At 40.0% G+C, this 22794-nt stretch overlaps 1 protein-coding gene across 9 annotated transcripts in view; it reads left to right on the top strand.

Annotated features, from left to right (window-relative positions):
- Positions 1–22794, top strand: part of UTRN (utrophin) — a 431410-nt gene that overhangs the window by 339068 nt on the left and 69548 nt on the right. For all 9 annotated transcript variants that reach the window (XM_078383278.1, XM_072995753.2, XM_078383279.1 and 6 more), the window contains 2 exons: positions 14386–14447; positions 16804–16878. In XM_078383278.1, coding sequence (XP_078239404.1) covers positions 14386–14447; positions 16804–16878 — 137 coding nt within the window. The remainder of the gene's footprint in view (positions 1–14385; positions 14448–16803; positions 16879–22794) is intronic.

Raw genomic sequence — 22794 nt, 5'->3', positions numbered from 1 at the left:
ATGTTGTGAGCCGCTTTGCGTCCCTTGTTGTGAGAAATGCGGTGCATAAATAAAACTAATAAAACTAATAATAATACAACTAATAATAAAACTAATCATCATCATCATGTATGGCAGGGAAAGGGTATCAATTTCCCTATCATTCCTCCATTATTTGGTGTCTGCTCCCACTTCAAGGAACCGTGATTTAAGTAGCTTCAGACATGCCTTTTAATATCGTTCTCTTGCAAGTTAATACACAATTAAGATCAAAAACAGACCACCAGGCAGGAGTAACCTGTCAGTAGGAAATTATAAAATAGCACAATATAACACAAGTTAGTATAGCACAATATAACTGAAATTCCTGACAAATTGAAAGGCTTTCATCTACTACCAAAAAAGAAAACAATGATTTTAATCTATACATTTCATATATAAATGAGTAAATAAAACCATCATACAAGACACTAGTTACGTAAATCTGGCAGAAACATACAGTCTTGCATGGAGATTCTTCTATTCTCTCCACATTTGATTGTAACTGAGGGAAGGAACAGACATGGGGAGGATACAGACTCTTTTTGTTTCCTTATTGCTTGACAATATACATGTCTACTTAGAAGAAAGCACCCTTGATTTTATTGATTCTCAGTCCTATCTGTGTGCATAGGGTTACAATTAATTCTTGAATGCCAAATTATAACAGTAACAAATAATGTCCATGCCAACCTCTTTAGTGCATACACAAGGATTTTATATATAAAGACACAAACATACTAATACACAAAATATACTGAAATTGCCCAGCCCTTCCCATCTTACGAAAGACACTGTTTAGGAGAAACATTGTCTTAAAATGTTAACAGGAGCAAGAGAAGTGTCATGGTCCATGAAACAAGTTTTTAGACTTCTACTTGTAGCCCTTGTGGATTGTAGCACATTGCTACCTCTTCCTCTTTAAGTCGCTTGGTGTTTAGGGTGTGAAGTGTGTTTTTCCTTATGAAAACAACCAGTGAAAGAAGCATGTGTTGTGATGAAGTTATGATGGATTTGGAGAGAGAGAGAGAGAAAGCAATATTATGCATACTGTGTTGCCAATGTGAACTTTGATGAACCAGAAAACATTTCCCTATATTTTTCTGGCCTGTTGGTAATGAGATTGTAATACCTTAATAATGCACAACATAATTAATTGCCTGTGTAAATGGAGCAACAAAACAATAACAGCAACCATAGCTGAGAAGCAACAGTTTATGCAACAAGTTCCTCTAGAATGTAACTTTCCAAAATCTGGTCATAAGCAGCAAGCAGATACTATTATGATAGATATAAAACAAAACATGGGGTAAGGGGTGGTGGGAAGGAAAGCTAGAAATGAGTATGTTGCTTTGATATCACAAAATGCCATGGGAAATACCTTTGGATAAAATGCGGTTTTAGAAATATAATAAAAAGAGCAATTGGGATGATAATAAAGTTGATAATAATGGTAGCAATTATTGTTATGTGCATGAGGGCAGTTCATGGTTTCTATTCATTATTTAAAATTACAAAATTACTAGTAGTTGGTTTGTTACGTCTCATTAATTAAGCAGAACACACATGTCCCTTATAAGCAATGAAATAAAGTTAAATGTTGAAACTTTCATATGGGCACGGGCAGACAATGGATGTTGCAATAGGTGCACTTAAAAAGAAGCCAGATTGGGTCATATGAACTATTATTTGAAGACCATTGGGTTGCAGTTCCTTAAGAGTACAATTATATTATTGTTACTTTTGAGTAATGCGGTGAATTTTGGCGCTGTTTCCCATCAACTTTGACAGTATCTACAGTTGTATTTTGTCTGTTCATTTTTACTGTGTGATTGTGCACTCAACACATTTATTGGTTTCCCATGCAGGCTCCGAATCTGGTGCATTCTGAACTTTCAGAAAAAAACGCCTTCCTTGTGATGGTTCAGAAAATGAGATGGGGCTAGGCAGGGCTTCCAGCTCCTTGAATAAGTTCTGCCCATTTGGGTACTCTGTTTTTGTCCTGCATGCAAGTCTTCTCTTTCTTCCCACGTGCCTGCAATTTGAGTCCTTGCTGATTAAATTAGGATGCTTTGGAGAATGGAATTGTTGGCAACTAAAGTTATATAATTCAGACTTGTGCAGACCAAGTTTACATAATGTATTCTGGGTCCATCATCGGGGTTACGTAGCACACTTTGGATTTGTTTGTGCAGAGGACAGAAAAGATGGCATGGAGTTCAGTTAATATGTGAACCCAGTGGTATTTTCAAGGCAACCAGAGCAAAAACAGAGTTCCTACTCCAGTCCTCTCAAGAACAAAGTTCAGAACATGGCCAAAGAGCCTGAAAAACCCACAACAACCAGAATGCCTATTGTTGCAATCTCCTGTTACATGATTTCTCCCAGTCTAGCTCTCTTTTAATTTATCCCTTGTGTTTAAAGATGGGAAGGCCTGGAAAGAAAACTGGAAAAATTGGGGGGGGAACAGTTTTTTTCCTGTTTTTTTTTCTAAAAACTTTTTTCCCCAGAAAAAAGTGAGTGTGAAATATGTTCTTTTGCAATGATAAATAATATGTCTGTGATATGGTATGCAAACTATATAACATGAAGACCATAATGAAGGACTTCTGAGACTTCATGTGCTTAAGTTCTCTGAGAGTTGTTTCACAGTAATCATTTTTATACTTCTGGCATCTGAGTGCTTCATTTATTGCAATAGACATCAGTGGGCAATGTAAGGACATAACAGCTGAGTAAAGGGAGGTTAGTTTTTCATCTGTCAAATTTGAATGCTTTTAAGGAAAGTTGGAAAGCTTTTGATGAGAAAAGGACCGTGGAGTTCAGACTGAGGAGCGATTGAAACACTATGTGCATGGAGCCACAAACAATTCACTGACTGACTGCTATTTGTAATAGAAATAAAAAGTTTAGATAAATAGGAAAAACCCAGGGAAAAAATTGGTTTCTCTAACCTGATGTTACATTGAATACAGTTTTTAGTGGCTGTGAAATACATGATACATGAATTAAAGACCAATGTTAAGGAAGAATTGATGGCATATCTCGGTGTTCTCAAGTTCTAAAGTACATTTATGTTGAGCATATAATTTTCTCATTCAATGAATTGACCTTTATAAACTTTCGCAGATCATGAACTCCTTTGTGGAGATTTCAGATACTTTACATTTTGAATCCCTGTATCTGAGTTTGGAGAGTGTAAAAAACTATGTGATTTTCCATCAAGCCTTTTAATTCTACCCCTTATTTGAGAATGCACAGCAATTAGAGATGGGAGTATTTGTATACGAATACAAATATCCCTGCATGGCTGGAATTAACGAGGGTCCACCCCTCGGGGCTGCACTGTCCACTTATGTGTCCGGAGGTGGTCACGTCCCTGCCCATCCTTCCAATCACACCCAGAGCACTGTTCTCTTCCCACTCGGCTGGCCACTCCAGGCAGAGGGAGGAAGGGTGAATCTTCCTGCACGGCTGCCATGTGACCAGCCAAACAGGAAGTGAGTGGCACTCCAGGTGCAACTGGAAGGATGAGCAGGGCCACTGCCACCACCAGACATGTGGTGGTAGTGGCCCTGCTTCCCCCTCTCACCCCACCCTCAGGCGGGTGGGGTGAGAGGGAGAAGCTGATCCAGGTGACTTGCCTTGGGATGGAGCTTCACTTCTGACATCTCCATCCCTCCCTCCCTCCCTCCCTCCCTCACTCCCATTGGATGAAGAGGATCTGGAAATCGAGCAGGGGTGGGAGATCGTGCTGGTTTTCCCTCCAACAAGACCCCCCCTTCCTTCCTTCCTCCCTCCCTCCCTTCCGTCCATCCCACAAATCCTGTCTGAACCGGGGACAAAAGGTTGGAGACGGGGGGGGGGATTTCTTACACAGACCCACACAGCATCTACCAGCTGCCCGTGAGACCAGTAGAGGGCAGCGAGGAGCATCGAGGGATGCCCTCGCCGCCTCCTCCCCCAGCCGCTGCATCCTTTTCCTGGGGCTGCAGCGGCTGCTCCTTTCAGATCAAGGGGGTAATCTCAATGTACAGTGGTGCCATGACTTAATTTGAATTCCCCGCCTTTTCCCCTTGCCTTTTTGTGTTCGTAAGTGGAAGCTCTGGCCACAAGTCAAAGCAAAATTTTGCAGCCGGAGCTGGTCGTAACTCAAAATGGTCGTAGGTCGGGACGTTCGTAAGTCGAGGCACCACTGTAATTAATTGCTGCACTATAATCTAGTCATTTCTCCCAGTTTTTAAAGAGATTTCCTTACTGTTGATTTCATTCTCATTGCAACCCTGGCTAGCAGGTTGGCTGGGAAGTAATTATTGAGCCAAAGTCCTCAGTGAGCTTCATAGCTGAGGAGGGAACTTGAACATGCAAATCTTCAGTTCTAATCTAATAGCCTGTTGACCACAATAGCTCTTTTCGGATTATTTATTTGACTTTTATATCACACAAGTAGTACAAAAAGCTATTCTGGATGGTTAACAAAATATAACAGTCGGACCAACAATAACGGTGATAATACAGGAATAAAACAAATCAACTCAAGCATCATGAGGCAGACAAGCCAATAACATATGCTTTGTTTCAATCCAGATAATAAAAATGCAGTTCCGTGTGACTGCTTTTTCCAGGCCTTCCTTTTTCGACACATTCAATTTTTATGAACTTGACTTCAAATCTGAGAGGCTCCTGAACAGTCAGTCTCATTTTCTTTCTCCTTAATGCTTAATTTTCTATATCCTGCTTCCATAGAACTATCTATAAATTCTGACTTCCTCAGAATCCTTCCTCAAACCTCCACCTTCTTACCTTCTGACACTTTACTCCACATTAATAACACTAAGTCCCTCTTTTGCATGCCTTTTTAAAAATAATGTTTCCTTACTGGAGATAATATGTTATGAGTGGCTTCCATGAGGTTCAGTCTAGGTATTTTGTGGACACATGATCTGAAAACTAAAAAATAAAATAAAATAAAATAAAAATATTCTGAGAAATGATTGACTTATGGATAGTTGCTTCTCCCTTCTCCCTTGGCTGTTCCCTTTCCCAGCTTCTCACCCCTAACTTTACTCCATGAACATGTCCTTTCTGCAGCCAACAGCTAAAATGGATCCAATCACAGTACTTCTAAGAGTTTGTGATGGAGAAGAATTTTATCTTTACCTTGTTCGCCTTCTACTAATGTAGCACACCATATTGTTGTTGTTTTATAAAATGCATTTACTTTGTACTATACATTTTGCTATCAGAATGGTTTACTAAATACAGTACTTAATGTTGGGCCTGGGCTGCTAAAGGGAAAACAGAAAACCCAGGAAGAGTGGAGATAAATGAATAGTGTTGGAAGAATATTGAAAGGCATTGGTAACCACAGCAGGACAATGGGTTGTGGAGGGTAGCGGTACCCCTACCCAAAGCATTAGCAGCTCCTTTCTTTGCCACTGAGAGAGTTTCGTAAAGCTGTATTTTTAATGTCAATGTCTATATTTGTTGCCAGAGTCTGTGCGTGAACTGACCCTAACTAACAAGGTTTGTTTTTATAGTTTTAATAATGAGGTAGTGTTTAAGACAGAATTTATTTAGTGTGAGACAGGGCACGTGGTAGGTGTGAAAAGGAAATCCAGTGTATTACTCATAATGCATATTGTCATTTATTGTATTGACGGTCTACACTTGATCTTATTTGGGCAGTAAATTGAAATGAGGGTCTAAGTAAAAGCTGGTTTGGAAGACAAAGCTAGTGGCATGCGATGGATAAAACACTTATTTTAGAAATCAAAGCCATTCCAGATAGTTTTGGAGGATGTGGATAATTTTGCCCTGGATGGGTACTAGAACATGTTTTCTGAGGATAGATTGGGACTTTTGATACCAGTCTCATTTAGTTGCATTCCAGTTAAAGACAATTGGTAGCATCAGGCTTTTTTCTCAATACCACCTAAAGTTCACAACTGTCACCCTCATCACTCATACAGATGTACCGTTCATAGCAGCTGCCTCATAAAAACCTGCTGTTTATGAGCTTTCACCTTTTAAAATAGTTTGGGATTTGGTTCATGGGATTCAATGATACTGTAGCTCTGCAACCCAAAATATTTGCTCTACTATTTCAGTTTATCTTTTCAACAAAAATATGTTTATGAGTTTATGTGTCAAAGAATTATCACTCATCTTCTATGAGAAAGAACTTCACTGTGCTGCTTCATTTCCCGCTAGTACTTGTGAAATGGAACTGTGAGAATGAACCAGGGGAGGGGAGGAGGGGATTGGCAAATTTTGAGATATTCGAATGAGTCCTAAAGGATAAAAGCTCTGTTTTACTACCACAATTATTTGTATTCATGTAGCACAGTGAAGATGAGTGATCTTATTTATTCATTATTTCAGTGTCCAACATTTATTTTTGCATAGAAGGAAAACATTCGCAAGACAGTGGTTTGGGCTTTGACAACATGAAGGCAATGGAAGGAAGTAATCTTAAATGCAGTTTCATGTTTTGCATTAAACTGAAGTCATTAGTTGAAGCTGATACCTTGGTACGCAATAAAATGTATCTGTAGAAGATAGTCTGATATGATATAATTTTTTGAATAGTATCTTGGCCCATTTTGATCTACCACTTGAGCTACTGTAGTATGTTTGGTTGCCTTATAAGATTTTTAAAATGTATTTATAAGAAAAGGATTATTTAAGATTCAATTTAGAAAAGTGACCTGAAAGGTTCAGTGCATCAGGATTTCATAAAGTGATTCATTTTAATGCATTCCTTGGTTTACTTCAGTGGGACCATGTTAGAGAAAGCACATTCTGAGTCAACTATTTTCAAGAATTATTATGTAATAAAAGTGATTCAGCTGTAGTTGATGACAATCTTTATATTTGCAACTCAGTGTAATATACTGTAAATATGCTTTCTATTCTGAAACATAAAAGTGCAAGTAACTTTTTATTTGTACTGTAAATGAATAATTATGCTCTTCTCTGGGTTTCTGAAGACAACCTGGCATAGAACAGAATTTGTACGGTATTTCTTTTTATTTTGAGCTGTGTCCTTGATGAAAGAACACTCAGTTATTCCATATTAACTTACTGATTTTAGTAACTCTTTCAACACATTATAAACACTATAAATTTGCCTTTTATTGAAAATTATATGTGGCATAATTAGACATCTCACTCCATTTATGAAACTTCGAAAATAAAAATGTATATTAACTTTGTGGTAGTAAAATCCTAAATTACTTTACCCCTGAGTAACAGCCCTCTTTGGCTGTATGACTATGTAACAACCAACCAAAGTACAGAATTAAAAACATCTGCATAAGAAACATCACCAGATGTCACCAGAACATATATACCAGATGATGCCTCCCTGTATCCAGAAAGGACAGGACTGGATAATTTTTTTTCTGTGTTGTTTATCTGCAGGCACCTGCCATGTAGGTATGTGTAAAGCCCAAGCAGACACCACTAATTCAATCTGCTTTCAGAGGTGTTGGATTGTCTTGTACATTGACTTGTCAGATTGGTGAAACAGTCTGCTAAAGAGGGTATCTCTGGATTTAGAGTTGTGAAAAGAACTGCAAATATCCCTGTGCTTGAGAGTGTGGTATTTAGACAGCTTCTTGCCTTCTTAAGAGAAAATGGATTATGTTGCTCTGTTTCAATTTGATTTCAAACTAAGTGTTGGAACCAAAGTAGCCCTGGTCACTTGAGATAGATGACTTGCTTTGAGAGGAAGACAAGAATAATGCTCTCCTGCTGTTCCTGTTAGATCTCTTCACAGCTTTTGATATCATCAACTGTGGATTTTTATTAGAGTGGACAATTGAGGTGGGAGTAGTAGTGTTATAGACACATTGCTACTTCCTGCAGGGCCAGTTACAGAATGTGTATCAAAAGAAAATATCTGTTCAGTTCAGTGGCAGGATGCCAAAGAGTTCTCCTTTATTCCATTTGCTGTCCAACACACACAGAGAGAGAGAGAGAGAGAGAGAGCTAGCTTACATTGGGCAAGGTCATCAAGTGTTCTGAAGTTGGGCACCACTAGTACATCAACAGCACCCAGCAGGAACTCAGTACAGTCATGGACTGTGTCCGGATCAGTAAGTTGGTTAATCCTGATGAGGAAGAACCTCTATAGATTTAAGAGAGGTATTGGATCCATCTCTGTCACTGGTGGCCAAGGTAGATTTTGTGGCTTAGAGTACTTTTGGCCAACTTCAGTGGGCTCATCAGGTGTGACCATTCTTGGACAGAGGTAACATGATCACAGTAGCTTGGTCCTTTTTAAATATACTTGCCCAAACTTTAGGGTCTTTTGAGCAGCTTCCTGCTGTATAGTGGTGCCTCGACTTACGAATGTCCCTACTTACGAACATTTTGACTTACGAACAGCTCCTGTCACAATATTTTGCTTCCACTTACGAACGGAGCTTCCACTTGCAAAGAGAAACAGGCAGGGGGGAAAGGCAGGAAATTCAAATTTCTAACTGTACAGTTGTGGCCCGCTGGATGATTACCCCGCTTGATGACAAATCCGCTTAACATTGAAGTTAAATGATGTTTAGATGGGGGAATTTCGCTTAACGTTGATCGGTTCCCTGCTTCGGGAACAATTTTTTTGCTTTACAACGATCAGCAAACAGCTGATCAGCAAACAGCTGATTTCAAAATGGCCGCTGGCTGTAGAAAATGGCTCCCCGCTGTGTTAGGGACGGATTCCTCGCATTACAGGCACCAGAAAATGGCCGCCGTATGGAGGATCTTCGCTGGACGAGCAGGTATTTCGCCCATTTTCAATGCGTTTCAATGGGTTTTTTATTTCACTTGACGACAATTTTGCTCTACAGCAATTTGTTGGAACGAATTAACATTGTTAAGCGAGGCACTACTGTAAGGGGCGAAGAGGTTGCTTCTTTGTACTGTAGCTCTTTCACTTTCATCAGTTAGAGGGTGTGTTGTCATGTCAAGGGCTTGAGAGAGCCTTCTTCTGCTTCAGAGTGAGCATGTGTGTGTGTCTGCAGGGAGGTAAGCTGCTGTTTTCTCCTTTTAAAAACTGTTCTGTGGGTTTTCGCTGGGGCAGGTATGTTTCTGTGCTGTGTTGTTGGTGGCTGTTTATTTTTGGAGTTTTTTGCCTGAGCAATGGAGGTGGCTTTAGTGTTTGTTTCTGGAGGTTTCTTTTTCTTCTTAAACCTCAGCAAGGGAGGTGGCTTTAGTGTGCATTTTTGAGGTTTTTCTTCTTCTTAAACCTCAGCAACGGAGGTGGCTTTAGTGTTTTTGGAGATTTCTTTTTCTTCTTAAACCTCAGCAACAGAGCGCCTTCCGACCAGGCTTGCTGTGTTCTTTTTTTTTTTTTTTTTTTGGTGATTTTTTTTTCCTTTGGCTAGAACATATTAATCGGTTTTCAGTTCATTCCTATGGGAAATGGTGCTTCGACTTACAAACATTTCGAGTTACGAACACCTTTCCAATTTGGATTAAGTTCATAAGTTGAGACACCACTGTATCTCCTTTTTGAAAAAGCAGTGCTCCTTATAGGACAGGACTTTCCTAGTTGTAGTGCTGAATTGGAGGAATGGCCTCCTTTTGGGGGCCCAGTTGATACTGACATTGTCCTCACGTTGGCACCAAGTTTTAATCAAATTATCCATTGGTGATTGCATGAGCCAGCTCTCTCCATGATTTCCGATCTTGTACAGCTTCTTTCAGCCGTTTTATATTTTGGCCAGTGTCTGCTTTGATTACATCCAACCAACTCATTCTTTGTTGTCCTCGTCATCTTTTATCACTGACCATTCTAAGCATAACGTTTTTCTCCAAAGCTATTGATCACACGACATGGCTGAAATAAGTTTTGTTATTTCACTTTCTAGTGACATGTCCAGTTTTATGCACTTTAGCACTTCTTTATTCATTATCTTTGCAGTCCATTGAATGTGCAAGAGCCTCCTCCAACACCATAGCTCAAAAGAGTCAATTTTCCTTCTATCCATCTTCTTCAACGTCCAGCTTTCACAGCCATATGTAGTTATGGGGAAAACGATGGTGTGAACTAATCTGCACTTGGTAATCAAGCTGACCTCCTTACTTTTCTATATTTCATTCACATTCATCATTGTTGTGCAACCTAGCATGATTTTATATTTTATTTCTTGGCTGCAATTACCATTTTGATTGGCCAGTGAACCTAAAAAGATGAATTCATCCACACATTCAACCTCTTCACCACCAATTACTATTTTGATGGTTGTTGTAGGTTTCTCAGGCTGTTTGGCCATGTTCTGGAGGGTTTTTTTTTCTTCCTAATGTTTTTCCAGTCTCTGTGGCTGGCATCTTCAGGGGACATGAGCTAGAATTCTGTCTGTGTAGTGTGTGGGATTTGTAGTTGTGGGATAAGGGTTTTTGCTGCTGATGTTGTCTTTTTCAGGAGATTGGGTATTTCCTGTGATCAGGGTGTTTTTTGTTATGGGTGTTTTGTTGTGATAAGGGAGGGAGATGATCTGTCACTGTGATTGACAGAATTCTAGCTCCTGTCCTCTGAAGATGTTGGCCACAGAGACTGGTGGAATGTTAGGAACAAAAAATTCCAGAAAACGCCCAAACAGCCTGAACAACCCACAACAACCATCAGATCCTGGCTGTGAAAGCCTTCGAGAGCATACTATTTTGATGTTTCGATTTATTCCAATTTTACTAATTAAAAAAAGAAAGGAAAAAAAAGAGGCCAAAGGTCTCACTTTCTTGTTTCGGCAGGCCTTCCCTCCTAGTTAATTCCTGATCCCCTTCTCTTTTCTTTCCTAATGTTTTAACCCAATTGTTGAAAGTTTTCTTTTATGTAATTCTGTTGTTTTTATTGTGGTATCCCATGTTGTAAGCCGCCTAAAGTGGTCTATCGACTAGATAGGCGGAATATAAAATAAATAAATAAATAAATAAATAAATTGTTTGAGTTTTATGATCAGATACTTTAGACCTCCTGGGTGTCAGAGAGGAGGGCTGGATCATCTGCACATTGAAGGCTATTGATGTTTTTTTCCACCAATTTTTACTCCAAGTTAAATATGGCTATTTATCCAACTGTTTGGGATTTATTGACATCATGGCTTGGTTTTCAGTCTGTCAGACTATGGACTTATTTTGAAGATTTACTTGTTTTAAATTTGTATATAAAGGTATATATATTTTAAAAGTTATTTTGTTCATTGTATCCTTCCTTGAGATCTTCTGATTTAAGGCAGGCTGGAAATATTTTAATAATAAAGTAGGTTGGATAAGATCTTGTTCAGTTTTAGTTCTTCAGCTTATTGAGGCTGACACTATAAAGTATCTATTGAAGAGTTTTGAGCATTGGTTAAATTTCTGTAGCTGCACAGCAGAAGTGCAGGGACTTACAGAGCAGAACAGCTTCATGTTCCCCAGAGTACAGTGGTGCCTCGCTTAGCGATGTTAATTCGTTCCAGGAAAAATGTTACTAAGCGATTTCATTGCTAAACGGAATAAAAAAGCCCATAGAAAAGCATTAAAATGTGTTTAATCATTCCTATGGGCTTCAAAACTGACCTTATGCGAAGATCCTCCATAGGGGCAGCCATTTTCGGTGCCTCTAAAGCGAGGCTAAACAGCGGGCGGCCATTTTGTTTTTCCAGCGGCCATTTTGGAACTGCCAATCAGCTGGCCGAAAATGGGGGTTTTGCGATGACCGCTTCCCCGCGATCATCGCAAAGCGATTTTTCCCCATAGGGGCCATCACTAAGCGATCGCTCTGGCGATGGCCAAAACCCCATCGCTAAGCAATTTCATCGCTCAACAGAGCGATCGCTAAGTGAAGCACCACTGTATACTGCCCCCTTTGTCATTAACTGGCACTTACAGTCTCAATAACTCTGAGACATTAGTGAGAGAAAGAACAAAAAGTTTCATTACTTACGATTAATCAGATCAAACAGTAAAGGAACAAATATGACTCCTTTGAGTAAATAGGCCTCAATAGACTACAGACTGCAAACTGACAACAGAGAAGGAAAAAGGAGAGAGGTGGCACTCGCTTTGAATCAACGACAAGGAAGGAACTATTGGTTAGTGCTGTACAGATTGACAGCCACCCTAACCCACTAATGTCTCCCAACCAAATCTACTAAAGACAGCATGCGGTTGCAAAAAACTCCAACAGCATCACAATAGATTGTGCCCACTTGCTTTATCCATTAACTTTTCTAAGTAAATGTAGAGTCCTGTTAGAGCAGGTTGATGTTTAAGTAAAATGAGAGAATACAGTTTACTGCTTCATTAAATACCACTTAATTTGCTAATACATAGGTCTGTTTGATAATATTAAGTCATAGTTTACTTTACAGAACAAATCTAATTAAATTAATTTTCATGTTAATCAGATCTAAATGTATGCACTGGAATGTAGCTAGAATGACTCATGGACCAATAATGTATAGAAAATAGGACACGACAAATGGAAAGCAATAGATCTGAAAGTTCTCTGATCAAGCTAAATTTCATCTTATTTGTACGGCTGGATACGCAAGATCTTGACGGGTTAAATGGGGGGTAAAATGTAATATTCATTACATTTGAATGCTCTTAAACGGTAAATGTAGCAATATATTAAAGTAATTATTTCCTCATCTTTAGCATGAGTGAATTAAAGGTCATTTTGTACTTTGAGTATTTTGCTAACTGTTAAGGTTACTATATATACAGATATTTTTAATTACAATTCAGTGTTAATAATATTGGCAAATACTCTACTTTAATATTAAAAATCTCAGTGTAACATTACTTTTCTTTAAAGAAGCCAGATCTGAGGCAAGCTGGGTAGATAAGAAATACAGAGAGACACTTATTCAGCATTTTAGCCTGAAACAATGTAGGGATTGAAGTGTGCTGGGGAGGTAGGATTACACAAGTAAATCCTACCTCCAGCACCCCTTCTCCACCAATGTTAGCATATTCAGTGTGAAAGTCTGAAGAGGCTCCTGCAAGCCTGTTCCCTTAACTAAAATTTAGTGTGCGCCAACAGTATCTTGCTTTTTTTACTTCAGATACTTGACAGAAGACACTTCAAACGTATATTCTAGAAGAGTGAAAGTTGCCCCAAGGCTCTCAGAAGATTTAAAATTTGGTACACAAGTAGTCCAAATGGCACTGATTAATAGATAGGGTTCTGATCACATATAGCAGTCAGAATATGGGCATGAACTAAATATAACAGATACCAGCAATAAAGGACAAAGCAACACATGTTGCATCTGAGGTAGAACTTAGTACAGATGGAATTCCAGTGTTTCTGTCCTTGACATGTTTGATAAACTTAAATTTGCGGGAGTTGGCATTTCCGGTCAAACACTGAAAAGATAAACCTTATCCCAAGATGCAGGTAATATATGTTTAAAGAAAAAGAACGTGTATATACAAACTGTATACTTAATTTACCTGTATTTGCACATTCAAGCTCTTTCTTTAGGAAAACTACACTATGGCCAACAATTGCATAATATGGTCCAGGTTCAGCTGACATGAGAACTGTGGTGCCATCAGTCAGAATCAGTTGCAAAACGTTGGTGTAAGAAAGCATATATAGAATTAAGGAGCAGCACTTTCAAGCACATACTCAGCCCAGAAATGTGCTTTTAGTACCAGAACTATTGCTCAGAAATCCTTTCAGAATGAAATGTATAGTTTTTCACTAAGCTTCCTTGACTCCCAAGCCTTGATTTAGAATGAAAGGAGAGTCTTCTGTTTTCTCTGTTGATATAACATCAAAATTCAGAACCCCTTGATGGTCTACTGCAAACTATTTGGAGAACAGTAGATTCCAATCTACTGTTGTGCCCAAACTCTAATATAGAGCAGTGTGCTTGTTACTCAACATTTTAAAAGAGTGTTCAAATGTAAATATGAAATACAATCCAAAGAACTAATTTGATGTCATTCAAGGTTTTCATGCATGCTCTTCACCTAGTGGATCTGCATGCCACATCACACACTACTTCAGCTTTCCCTGGCTTGCTATTTGACACATTGAGCTATTGGTTAAGATACAAGAGTCCAAAGTTCTTTTCCATGATTAGCACTGTTTCTATTGCCCCTGGGAGCCTGTGTTAGTGTTAATGCTGCCTTTCAAATGATAATGCTAATGTTCCCCTTTCATAAATGTTGTTGTTGTTGTTAGTCATTTAGCCGTGTCCAACTCTTCATGACCCCATGGACCAGAGCACACCAGGCCCTCCTGTCTTCCACTGCCTCCAGGAGTTGGGTCAAATTCATGTTGGTCACTTCGATGTAACTATTGCCAAATATTTAGTTATTGCTTTTTTGCCTATGAATAATAATGAGGACTTTTTTTTTCTTTCATAGTCACCAGACTCAGACAACCTGCTGGGACCATCCTAAAATGACTGAACTCTTCCAGTCACTAGGTGAGCGGGCTTTTTTGGGGGTGTGTGTGTTAAAATTAACAGGTCACGTGTACATGGGATAAGATGATAGACATGTTTATTGTCATATGCAGGTTCACTGTGCACCATAGATTACAGATATCTCAGTGAGTTATTTGAATACAGTGGTGCCTCACATAGCGATTGCTTTGTATAACGATGAAATCGCTTTGCGATGAAGATTTTGCGATCGCTTTTGTGATCGCTTTCTGATGTTCCCTATGGGGGAATTTCGCTTTGCGATGATTGGTTCCCTGCTTGGGGAACCGATCATGGCAAAGCAATGCTTTTTAAACAGCTGATCGGTGCCGCAAGCAAGGCTTTTTAAACAGCTGATCGGCGCCGCACTACCCCCCCGAGCTCCTGCATAAATAGGGGACTGTGGGAGGGGGGAGCGGGGGCGGTCCGGATTGGCGCCTCGGGAGGGAAGGAGGGGTGAAGGGCCTGGCCCCAATCCCTGCGCGCACCCCTGGGGCACCGAGCCAGAGGGCAGTCGCGGCGGGAGGCGCTGCAAAAGAGGAGGCGCCCGCCAGGGACCAAGATCAGGGCAGCAGTGGCTGGACAGGGGGCAGCGCACCAGAGACCCCCTCCTCGCCCCGTCTGTGCCCCGTCAAGTAGACCAGGCGTCCGGGGTTGGCTGGTTGGCGGTGGGTGGTGCACCCCTTCCCGCCCAGGGTGGCTGCCTGCCTCCGAGCCTGCCGCTCGCCGCCCAAGGAGGCCGGGTGTCTCCCGGGCTGGCTGGCTGGCTGGTGAGCAGCGGGTGGATGGCACGCCTCTTCCCGCCCCAGGTGGCTGCCTGCCTCCAAGCCGGCCACTCACCGCCCAAGGAGGCCGGGTGTCTCCCAGGCTGGCTGGCGAGCGGCGGGTGGATAGCGTGCCCCTTCCTGCCCCGGGCGGCTGCCTCCGAGCCCTCGCTTACCAGAGGAAGACCCTCCGGCCCGCCTGTCTGTGCCCCAGGACAGCCCTGCCAAGGAGGCTGGGCGTCGTCTGGGGCTGGCTGGCTTGCTGGCGGTGCTTTGCCATGATTGGTTCCCTGCTTGGTTTCAAAATGGCCGCCCGCTGTTTTCTGGGACAGATTCCTCGCTTAACAGGCAGCGGAAATGGCCACACTATGGAGGATCTTCACTGAACAGTGAGTTTGAAGCCCATAGGAACGCATTAATTACATTTTAATGCGTTTCTATGGGCTTTTTTGTTCCGCATAGCGATGAATCCGTATAGCGAGGATTTTTCTGGAACAGATTATCGTTGTTATGCGTGTCACCACTGTACTTGATATTGAGCATAAAGTGCAATTCAGAATGCTTTTACATTTTGAAGTGTGTTGTTCAAACATTTTGTATTGAGCGTAAAGTGCCTTATAATAATAGTTAATTGTGGGAAAACATTGTAATTATCATAATGAAATGGAAGATAGATTGTGATTTATTCCTTAAAAATAAATCTCTCCTTTTTTTAGTAGTGTATAAAGAAGAACATATGTATCCCTATGTGGTCAAACATACTTTCAAAATGTGTGGTAGCATTCTGAAGTTGGAATATATTTCTGCTAGAACATGAGCAATAAAACCCATCTTAGTAAGAGCTAAGGAATTTAAATTGAAAAGGAATTTAAATTACTTTTGAGTACATAGTTTCTTTATTCTCTAAACCTTGAATGCACCCTCTCAAGATGTGTCTGTAGACAGGAGCTAATGTCTTTTGACTGCTTCCAGTGTGGCTATGAAAACTTGGAAATGGCCAAATCCATAAAAAGGGGTCAGTTGCACTGTCTGTCACTTAGAATTGGCATCCAGTTGGAACACAGTTGGCAATTGACACTCCCTCAGTTGGAACACAGTTGGAAAGAAACACACTCTCAAGTGCTTGATTTATTTGACATATTCCTAATCTTGTTTAAGTGGGTTGTATACAGTATGTATGAGCTGCAGCTTCCGAACTGAAAGAGTGTCAAAGATAACTTTTATGTACATATTTAGGTTTGTTTATCAGTTCTGTATTCCTCTTGGTCACATTAGAAATGTGCCATGTACCAAAAATGATTAGGATTACTTGCATATATTGCTACATAGAAGTGTGGAAAAATGTCATTTATGTGAGTGCATTCAAGCAATATTGACTATGATATTAGAACTTGCTAAAATGTTTATCAGTGTCCATCGTTTCATATGGAACTGACTTTGAATTTGTGGCTTGATCTGAAGTAATTAATTCCTTCCCCACTTTTCCCCCTGATTTTGTATATTTAAAATGTAACTACTCAGTGTATGTGATCACACAGTACTTATTCACAATTACTTTGAATACACTAACATTCTTACCATGTGCCGTTTTTCAGCTGATTTGAACAATGTGCGATTTTCTGCATATCGTACAGCCATCAAAATCCGGAGGCTACAAAAGGCATTGTGTTGTAAGTTTATCTTTCAGAACTCATTATTTGCTCTGCAAGAGATGCTAGTAAAGAGATGAAATAGATTTATCCCAGAAAAACTAGCACTGAAGATGCATTCTATTTACTGACTCATCATTCATATAGCAAATGGTCGTAATCACTCACAGTATTTTTTATTCACTTAATATAGATAAGGGTACGGATACCAAATTAGTACAATTGCATTTTTCTGTCTGAACCAGAGTTCGGTTTAGGAAACAAATTTTTATTTTCCATATAAAAAATAATATGGGGGGGGGGGAATTTTGTGGAGGACTGGAGCAGAAATGAATTTACAACACAAGGGGAAAAGGACATCAGAAATGGCCATTTTCAGCTATATAAAAGCTGGGGGTTGGTAATGAATATCTCCAGTTTCCTCTTCTGTTTGTGGACGGGATGGGAGAGCCTTGGATTGCGGATCCTGGTAGCCTCCAATAATGAATAATTAAATGGGGGGGGCATCTGTGGTGACCTTGGCAGCCACCCAGTGCCTCTCAGGGACACATGTGATCCATCTCTAACTTACATAGTGCATCTTATAGTCAGCTGTATAGTTTTATACTCTTACTAGTAAGATGTTTTTACATAGAAATACTTCTGCATATTTTTCTTTTAAAAATTCCTTACATCTGCAGAACTTAAGCTCTCATATTTGTGAATTTCGTTGTATGGTATACTGTGTATATACTTACAATGACAATAAATTATATTATTATTATTATTATTATTATATTGTACCAGTGCACATTCCACCAGTGTTTGCACAACTGAAACTGTAAAGTTCTATCCAACCTGGGTCTACCACTCTGCTTTTTCCCCTTTGCATTTCCTTAGACTGTATAAGAAAATGAGGCTTTGATGATTTGTACTGCAAATAGGGATTTTGAGTTGTTAATTGAATTTATGTACATACAGAAGGTAAAGAGGTACACACAGGAAAACTTGTTACATTAGTGGGCCAGTGCCTGATGAAAACTAGTGCCTGATGGGCCTGAACTCAAACTATGACCGAGTCACGAACCAGCTCAGTTCATGTTGTCCCACCCCCCACCCACCCCCGGTTTGTGGTTCTGTTTGTGCCCATCTCTGTTCACAACCCAGCTGACATATCACTAGAAATAAGTATCCTGCTGATAATGTACAGACGACAAATGAATCAATTGAAGAATCCTACTTGTTAGTCTGCCTCAGCAAATCCAAGCACGGTTCTGTCTTTTAAACTGTGTTGTGTGTTTAGTCGTTTAGTCGTGTCCGACTCTTCGTGACCCCATGGACCAGAGCACGCCAGGCCCTCCTATTTTCCACTGCCTCCTGTAGTTGTGTCAGGTTCATGTTGGTTGCTTCGCAGACACTGTCCAGCCATCTCATCCTCGGTCGTCCCCTTCTCCTCTTGCCATCACACCTTCCTAACATCAAGGTTTTTTCCAAGGACTCTTTTCTTCTCATGAGATGGCCAAAGTACTGGAGCCTCAGCTTCAGGATCTGTCCCTCAAGTGAGCATTCAGGGTTGATTTCCTTTAGAACTGATAGGTTTGTTCTCCTTGCAGTCCAGGGGACTCTCAAGAGCCTCCTCCAGCACCACAACTCAAAGGCATCAATTCTTTGGCGGTCTGCTTTCTTTATGGTCCAGCTCTCACTTCCATACATCATGACAGGAAAAACCATAGCTTTGACTATTCGGACTTTTGTTGGCAAGGTGATGTCTCTGCTTTTCAAGATGCTGTCAAGATTTGTCATCGCTTTCCTCCCAAGAAGAAGGCGCCTTTTAATTTCAGGGCTGCTGTCTCCATCTGCAGTGATCATGGAGCCCAGGAAGATAAAATTTGACACTGCCTCCATATCTTCCCCTTCTATTTCCCAGGAGGTGATGGGACCAGTGGCCATGATCTTAGTTTTTTTGATGTTGAGTTTCAGACCGTTTTTTGCACTCTCCTCTTTCACTCTCATTACAAGGTTCTTTAATTCCTCCTCACTTTCTGCCATCAGAGTGGTATCATCTGCATATCGGAGGTTGTTGATGTTTCTTCCAGCAATCTTAATTCCGGCTTGGGTTTCTTCCAGTCCAGCCTTCCGCATGATGTATTCTGCATATAAGTTAAATAAGCTGGGGGACAATATACAGCCTTGCCGTACTCCTTTCCCAATTTTGAACCAATCCGTTGTTCCATGACCAGTTCTAACTGTTGCTTCCTGTCCCACATATAGGTTTCTCAGGAGACAGATAAAGTGGTCAGGCACTCCCATTTCTTTAAGGACTTGCCATAGTTTGCTGTGGTCCACACAGTCAAAGGCTTTCGCATAGTCAATGAAGCAGAAGTAGATATTTTTCTGGAACTCTCTGGCTTTCTCCATAATCCAGCGCAAGTTAGCAATTTGGTCTCGAGTTCCTCTGCCTCTTCGGAATCCAGCTTGTACTTCTGGGAGTTCTCGGTCCACATACTGCTGAAGCCTACCTTGTAGGATTTTGAGCATAACCTTGCTAGCGTGTGAAATGAGTGCAATTGTACGGAAGTTGGAGCATTCTTTGGCACTGCCTTTCTTTGGGATTGGGATGTAGACTGATCTTTTCCAATCCTCTGGCCACTGTTGAGTTTTCCAAACTTGCTGGCATATTGAATGTAGCACCTTAACAGCATCATCTTTCAAGATTTTAAATAGTTCAACTGGAATGCCATCACCTCCACTGGCCTTGTTGTTAGCCAGGCTTTCTAAGGCCCACTTGACTTCGCTCTCCAGGATGTCTGGCTCAAGGTCAGCAACTACATTGTCTGGGTTGTCCGGGATATCCAAATCTTTCTGATATAATTCCTCTGTGTATTCTTTTAAACTAATCCCTCTGAAACCAAAATGTGAACACAGGTATGTGTGTTTTCATTTTTTAAAACATCTTTTAAACAGATTTCAAAGTAAAATGCCCTAGAGTCTCTGTATGTGTATAAAGTACCACATTCTCTTAACTCAAAATGTGAAAGTATGCGCATCTTGAAAAACAGTACTTTGTACAGCTTTTAGCAAATCAGATAACAAATTTCCATCCTCCTCTCTTCTCTGCCCCCTTAAAACTCTGCCTTATTAGCTTGCTTCATGGTGAGAATAAGCATTGTGCTTCATATCATTCGGGAGCAACAAAGCAGAGTTCAAAGCCTCCAGAGTTTTGCTGTTCTTAATTTCTAACAGGCAAATTTGGATGAATGTATTGGAAATCCTCTTCCTTTTTGGGACCCTCCTCAAGCCCAGCTGCCATGTAACTTTGATTTAAAGAGTGGGGGGGAATAGTCTCCCATCAATTGAATGCAGATAGCTTCCGAAGGTGTCAGACTCTATAACACTTCAGAAGGGCTAATGGACTAAGGCAGAGAGCTTGTCAGATGGAATCACTTGAAATAGAGGGTCATCATCTGTCGGTTAGATGTGGCAAATTGCTGTCACAGCTTAACAGTGGCAAACTATAAAGGCCTTTTGGGGAAAAACTACAAGGACAAGCCTGAAGTGAGTGTCCCAAAGGCTCTACTGATGCAATGTGCCTTAGCAGAATGCTTTTCAAATGGCATCAAGTAGTGTCCATCTCTCTAGATTTTTCAAGAAGACTAGTGCGATGACAGGAATTCAGTTGCTGGTACTTTTTTTCCTGGAGTGGAAGCTATTTCTTCCTAGCCCAGTGGGGTGGATAAGAGTAAGTTATTGGTACTTGCGTCTCATTGAAATCTCTAGGGCAAGTTAGCAATGAGTTAAGTCCCACTGATTTCAAATAATGCAGTTCTTGATCCAGCCTAGTATTTTTGTACCTCAATATAATCAGCATTTGCCCTTGAAAGAAGATGCAACAATATTTTATTTTATTTTATTGCCTATCTTTCTCCCAATTCTTTGATCCAAGGTAGCTTGAAATAAATACACACAAATATACCTAAAATATATTAAATTATAATATTCAAACACAATTAAATTGATTGCCCAGCATTCTGTTAGTTTTTAATGTGTGTGGAGGACTCAGAGAAGCCATCATGCCTAATAAGCGAGGTGCAGCTGTATGTTGGTAATGTACCTGGTCACATGACTGGCACACAACCAGCAACCTCCTCAGTTGGCCACAGTAACTTCTGCAATTTCACACACATCATAAAAAACAATCAGATTCTTGCCATTAGCTTATCAAAATCTAGGGAGTATGGAACAGAAGATAATCAAACATAGGAAACTGTATTGCATCTGAACAAAAACCTAGAGTATTAGTATGTGATGTACAAAAGTATCAACATCAACACTATATCAGACTGTCAAACAATACAGTATATATTAACAATGTTCTGTCTAATACTAAGCAAGTAAATTATATAATAAAGTTTTCCAATGCAAATATGTGCAGTCCAGTCTCTCTACTCATAGAAAATCAAAGTCTAGAGTCTGGAAGTGTTAAATAAAAATTGGGGTGGTTGGTGAGCTCCAAGCTTAAATAATTGTCCACCAAGCTCATTTTGGGTTGTTTTTTTTACTTCTTCAGAAGATATCCCTAGAGCCTCCAAGATGCTGGAAACAGGAACATTCATTAACCTAAAATGGTTTTCAAAAACAATAATAATAGACCTCAGTTTGGTGGTCATACTCTCCCCACTATTAGGTAATATGAACAATATCTTACAATATAATTCAGTTCCACATGCTGGCATCCTCTTATCTGTATGTTAGTTCTCTGTTGTAAATTATTCCCAGAAATCAAGGTAATTTAGACTCCCTGATGGCTACCAGAATTTCTAAAAGGGACCTTCTTCTCTATTGTATCGTATAATTCCCTAAGTTTATAAAAATGCTGAAAGGCCTAAGTTGGTGTTTAGTCCTGCTGGGCTAAGTGAGTGCAATCTATGTATCCAAAAAAAGCTTATTTTTGACATAAAATTCTGTGGATGTCAGTGTGGGAAAATTGATGTTTAATATGTTTGTAAATCACACAAAATCTAAGATCCTTGTCAGAATGATTTTTTGGTAAGCAAATGTTGCATTAGAGGAGCCCCCTGCATTTTGTTTCTAATGCAGGAGCAGTGCTCAAGGATACGTACTTTGATGGGTCTAGTGCTCATCCCTACATATATTTTGGGGCATGGGCATGTGATCACATATATCACATTATTGGTGTTCCAGATACTGAAATTATTAAGTGGGATGGCACATAATCTTTCCGGATATATAAACTCCTTTACATTTAGTGAGAGGCCAAAATCCTTACAAGGTCCAGAGTTAAAGTGACCTCTTAACCCAGGTGCCAGGAGTTTATATTTATTTATTTATTTATTTATTTATTTATTTATTTATTTAATTTAATTTAATTTAATTTAATTTAATTTAATTTAATTTAATTTAATTTAATTTAATTTAATTTATACCCCGCCTATCTGGACTACTCATCCACTCTATGTAGCTCGTCTACTCTAGGCGAGTTGATGTCCAGATAAAACAGTTTGAATAATTAGGTCCTTGATATTTCTGGTTTTAGTAAACCCAACCTGGTAGATCTTGAATAATGGACCAATGTTTAAATATAATGTGTTTGATTTTAAATGCCAATGGAGAATGTTGTAAAGCCCAGTTGATTGCATGCCTTGTTGGTTTGTCTGATTTTATGAATAAATTATTGCAGGGCAATCTATTGGCCTTATCTTGCACACTCTGTACAATCCTTAACATCTGTATGCATCTCAAAAACAGTTTACCTTTCTGTTAGGTATTAAGGATTAAGTGGAATTCTTCAACAATAACAGATTGGCGGAGGGACAGCCTAGTATCAGGGTCTTTTCCAAGGAGTCTTCTCTTCTCATGAGATGGCCAAAGTATTGGAGCCTCAGCTTCAGGATCTGTCCTTCCAGTGAGCACTCAGGGTTGATTTCCTTCAGAATGGAT

This window comes from Pogona vitticeps, chromosome 1 (assembly GCF_051106095.1).
Source record: "Pogona vitticeps strain Pit_001003342236 chromosome 1, PviZW2.1, whole genome shotgun sequence".
In the NCBI taxonomy this organism is placed as follows: domain Eukaryota; kingdom Metazoa; phylum Chordata; class Lepidosauria; order Squamata; family Agamidae; genus Pogona; species Pogona vitticeps.
Note: the sequence above shows the minus strand (reverse complement) of the source record. Positions and strands in the feature narration are given on the sequence as shown.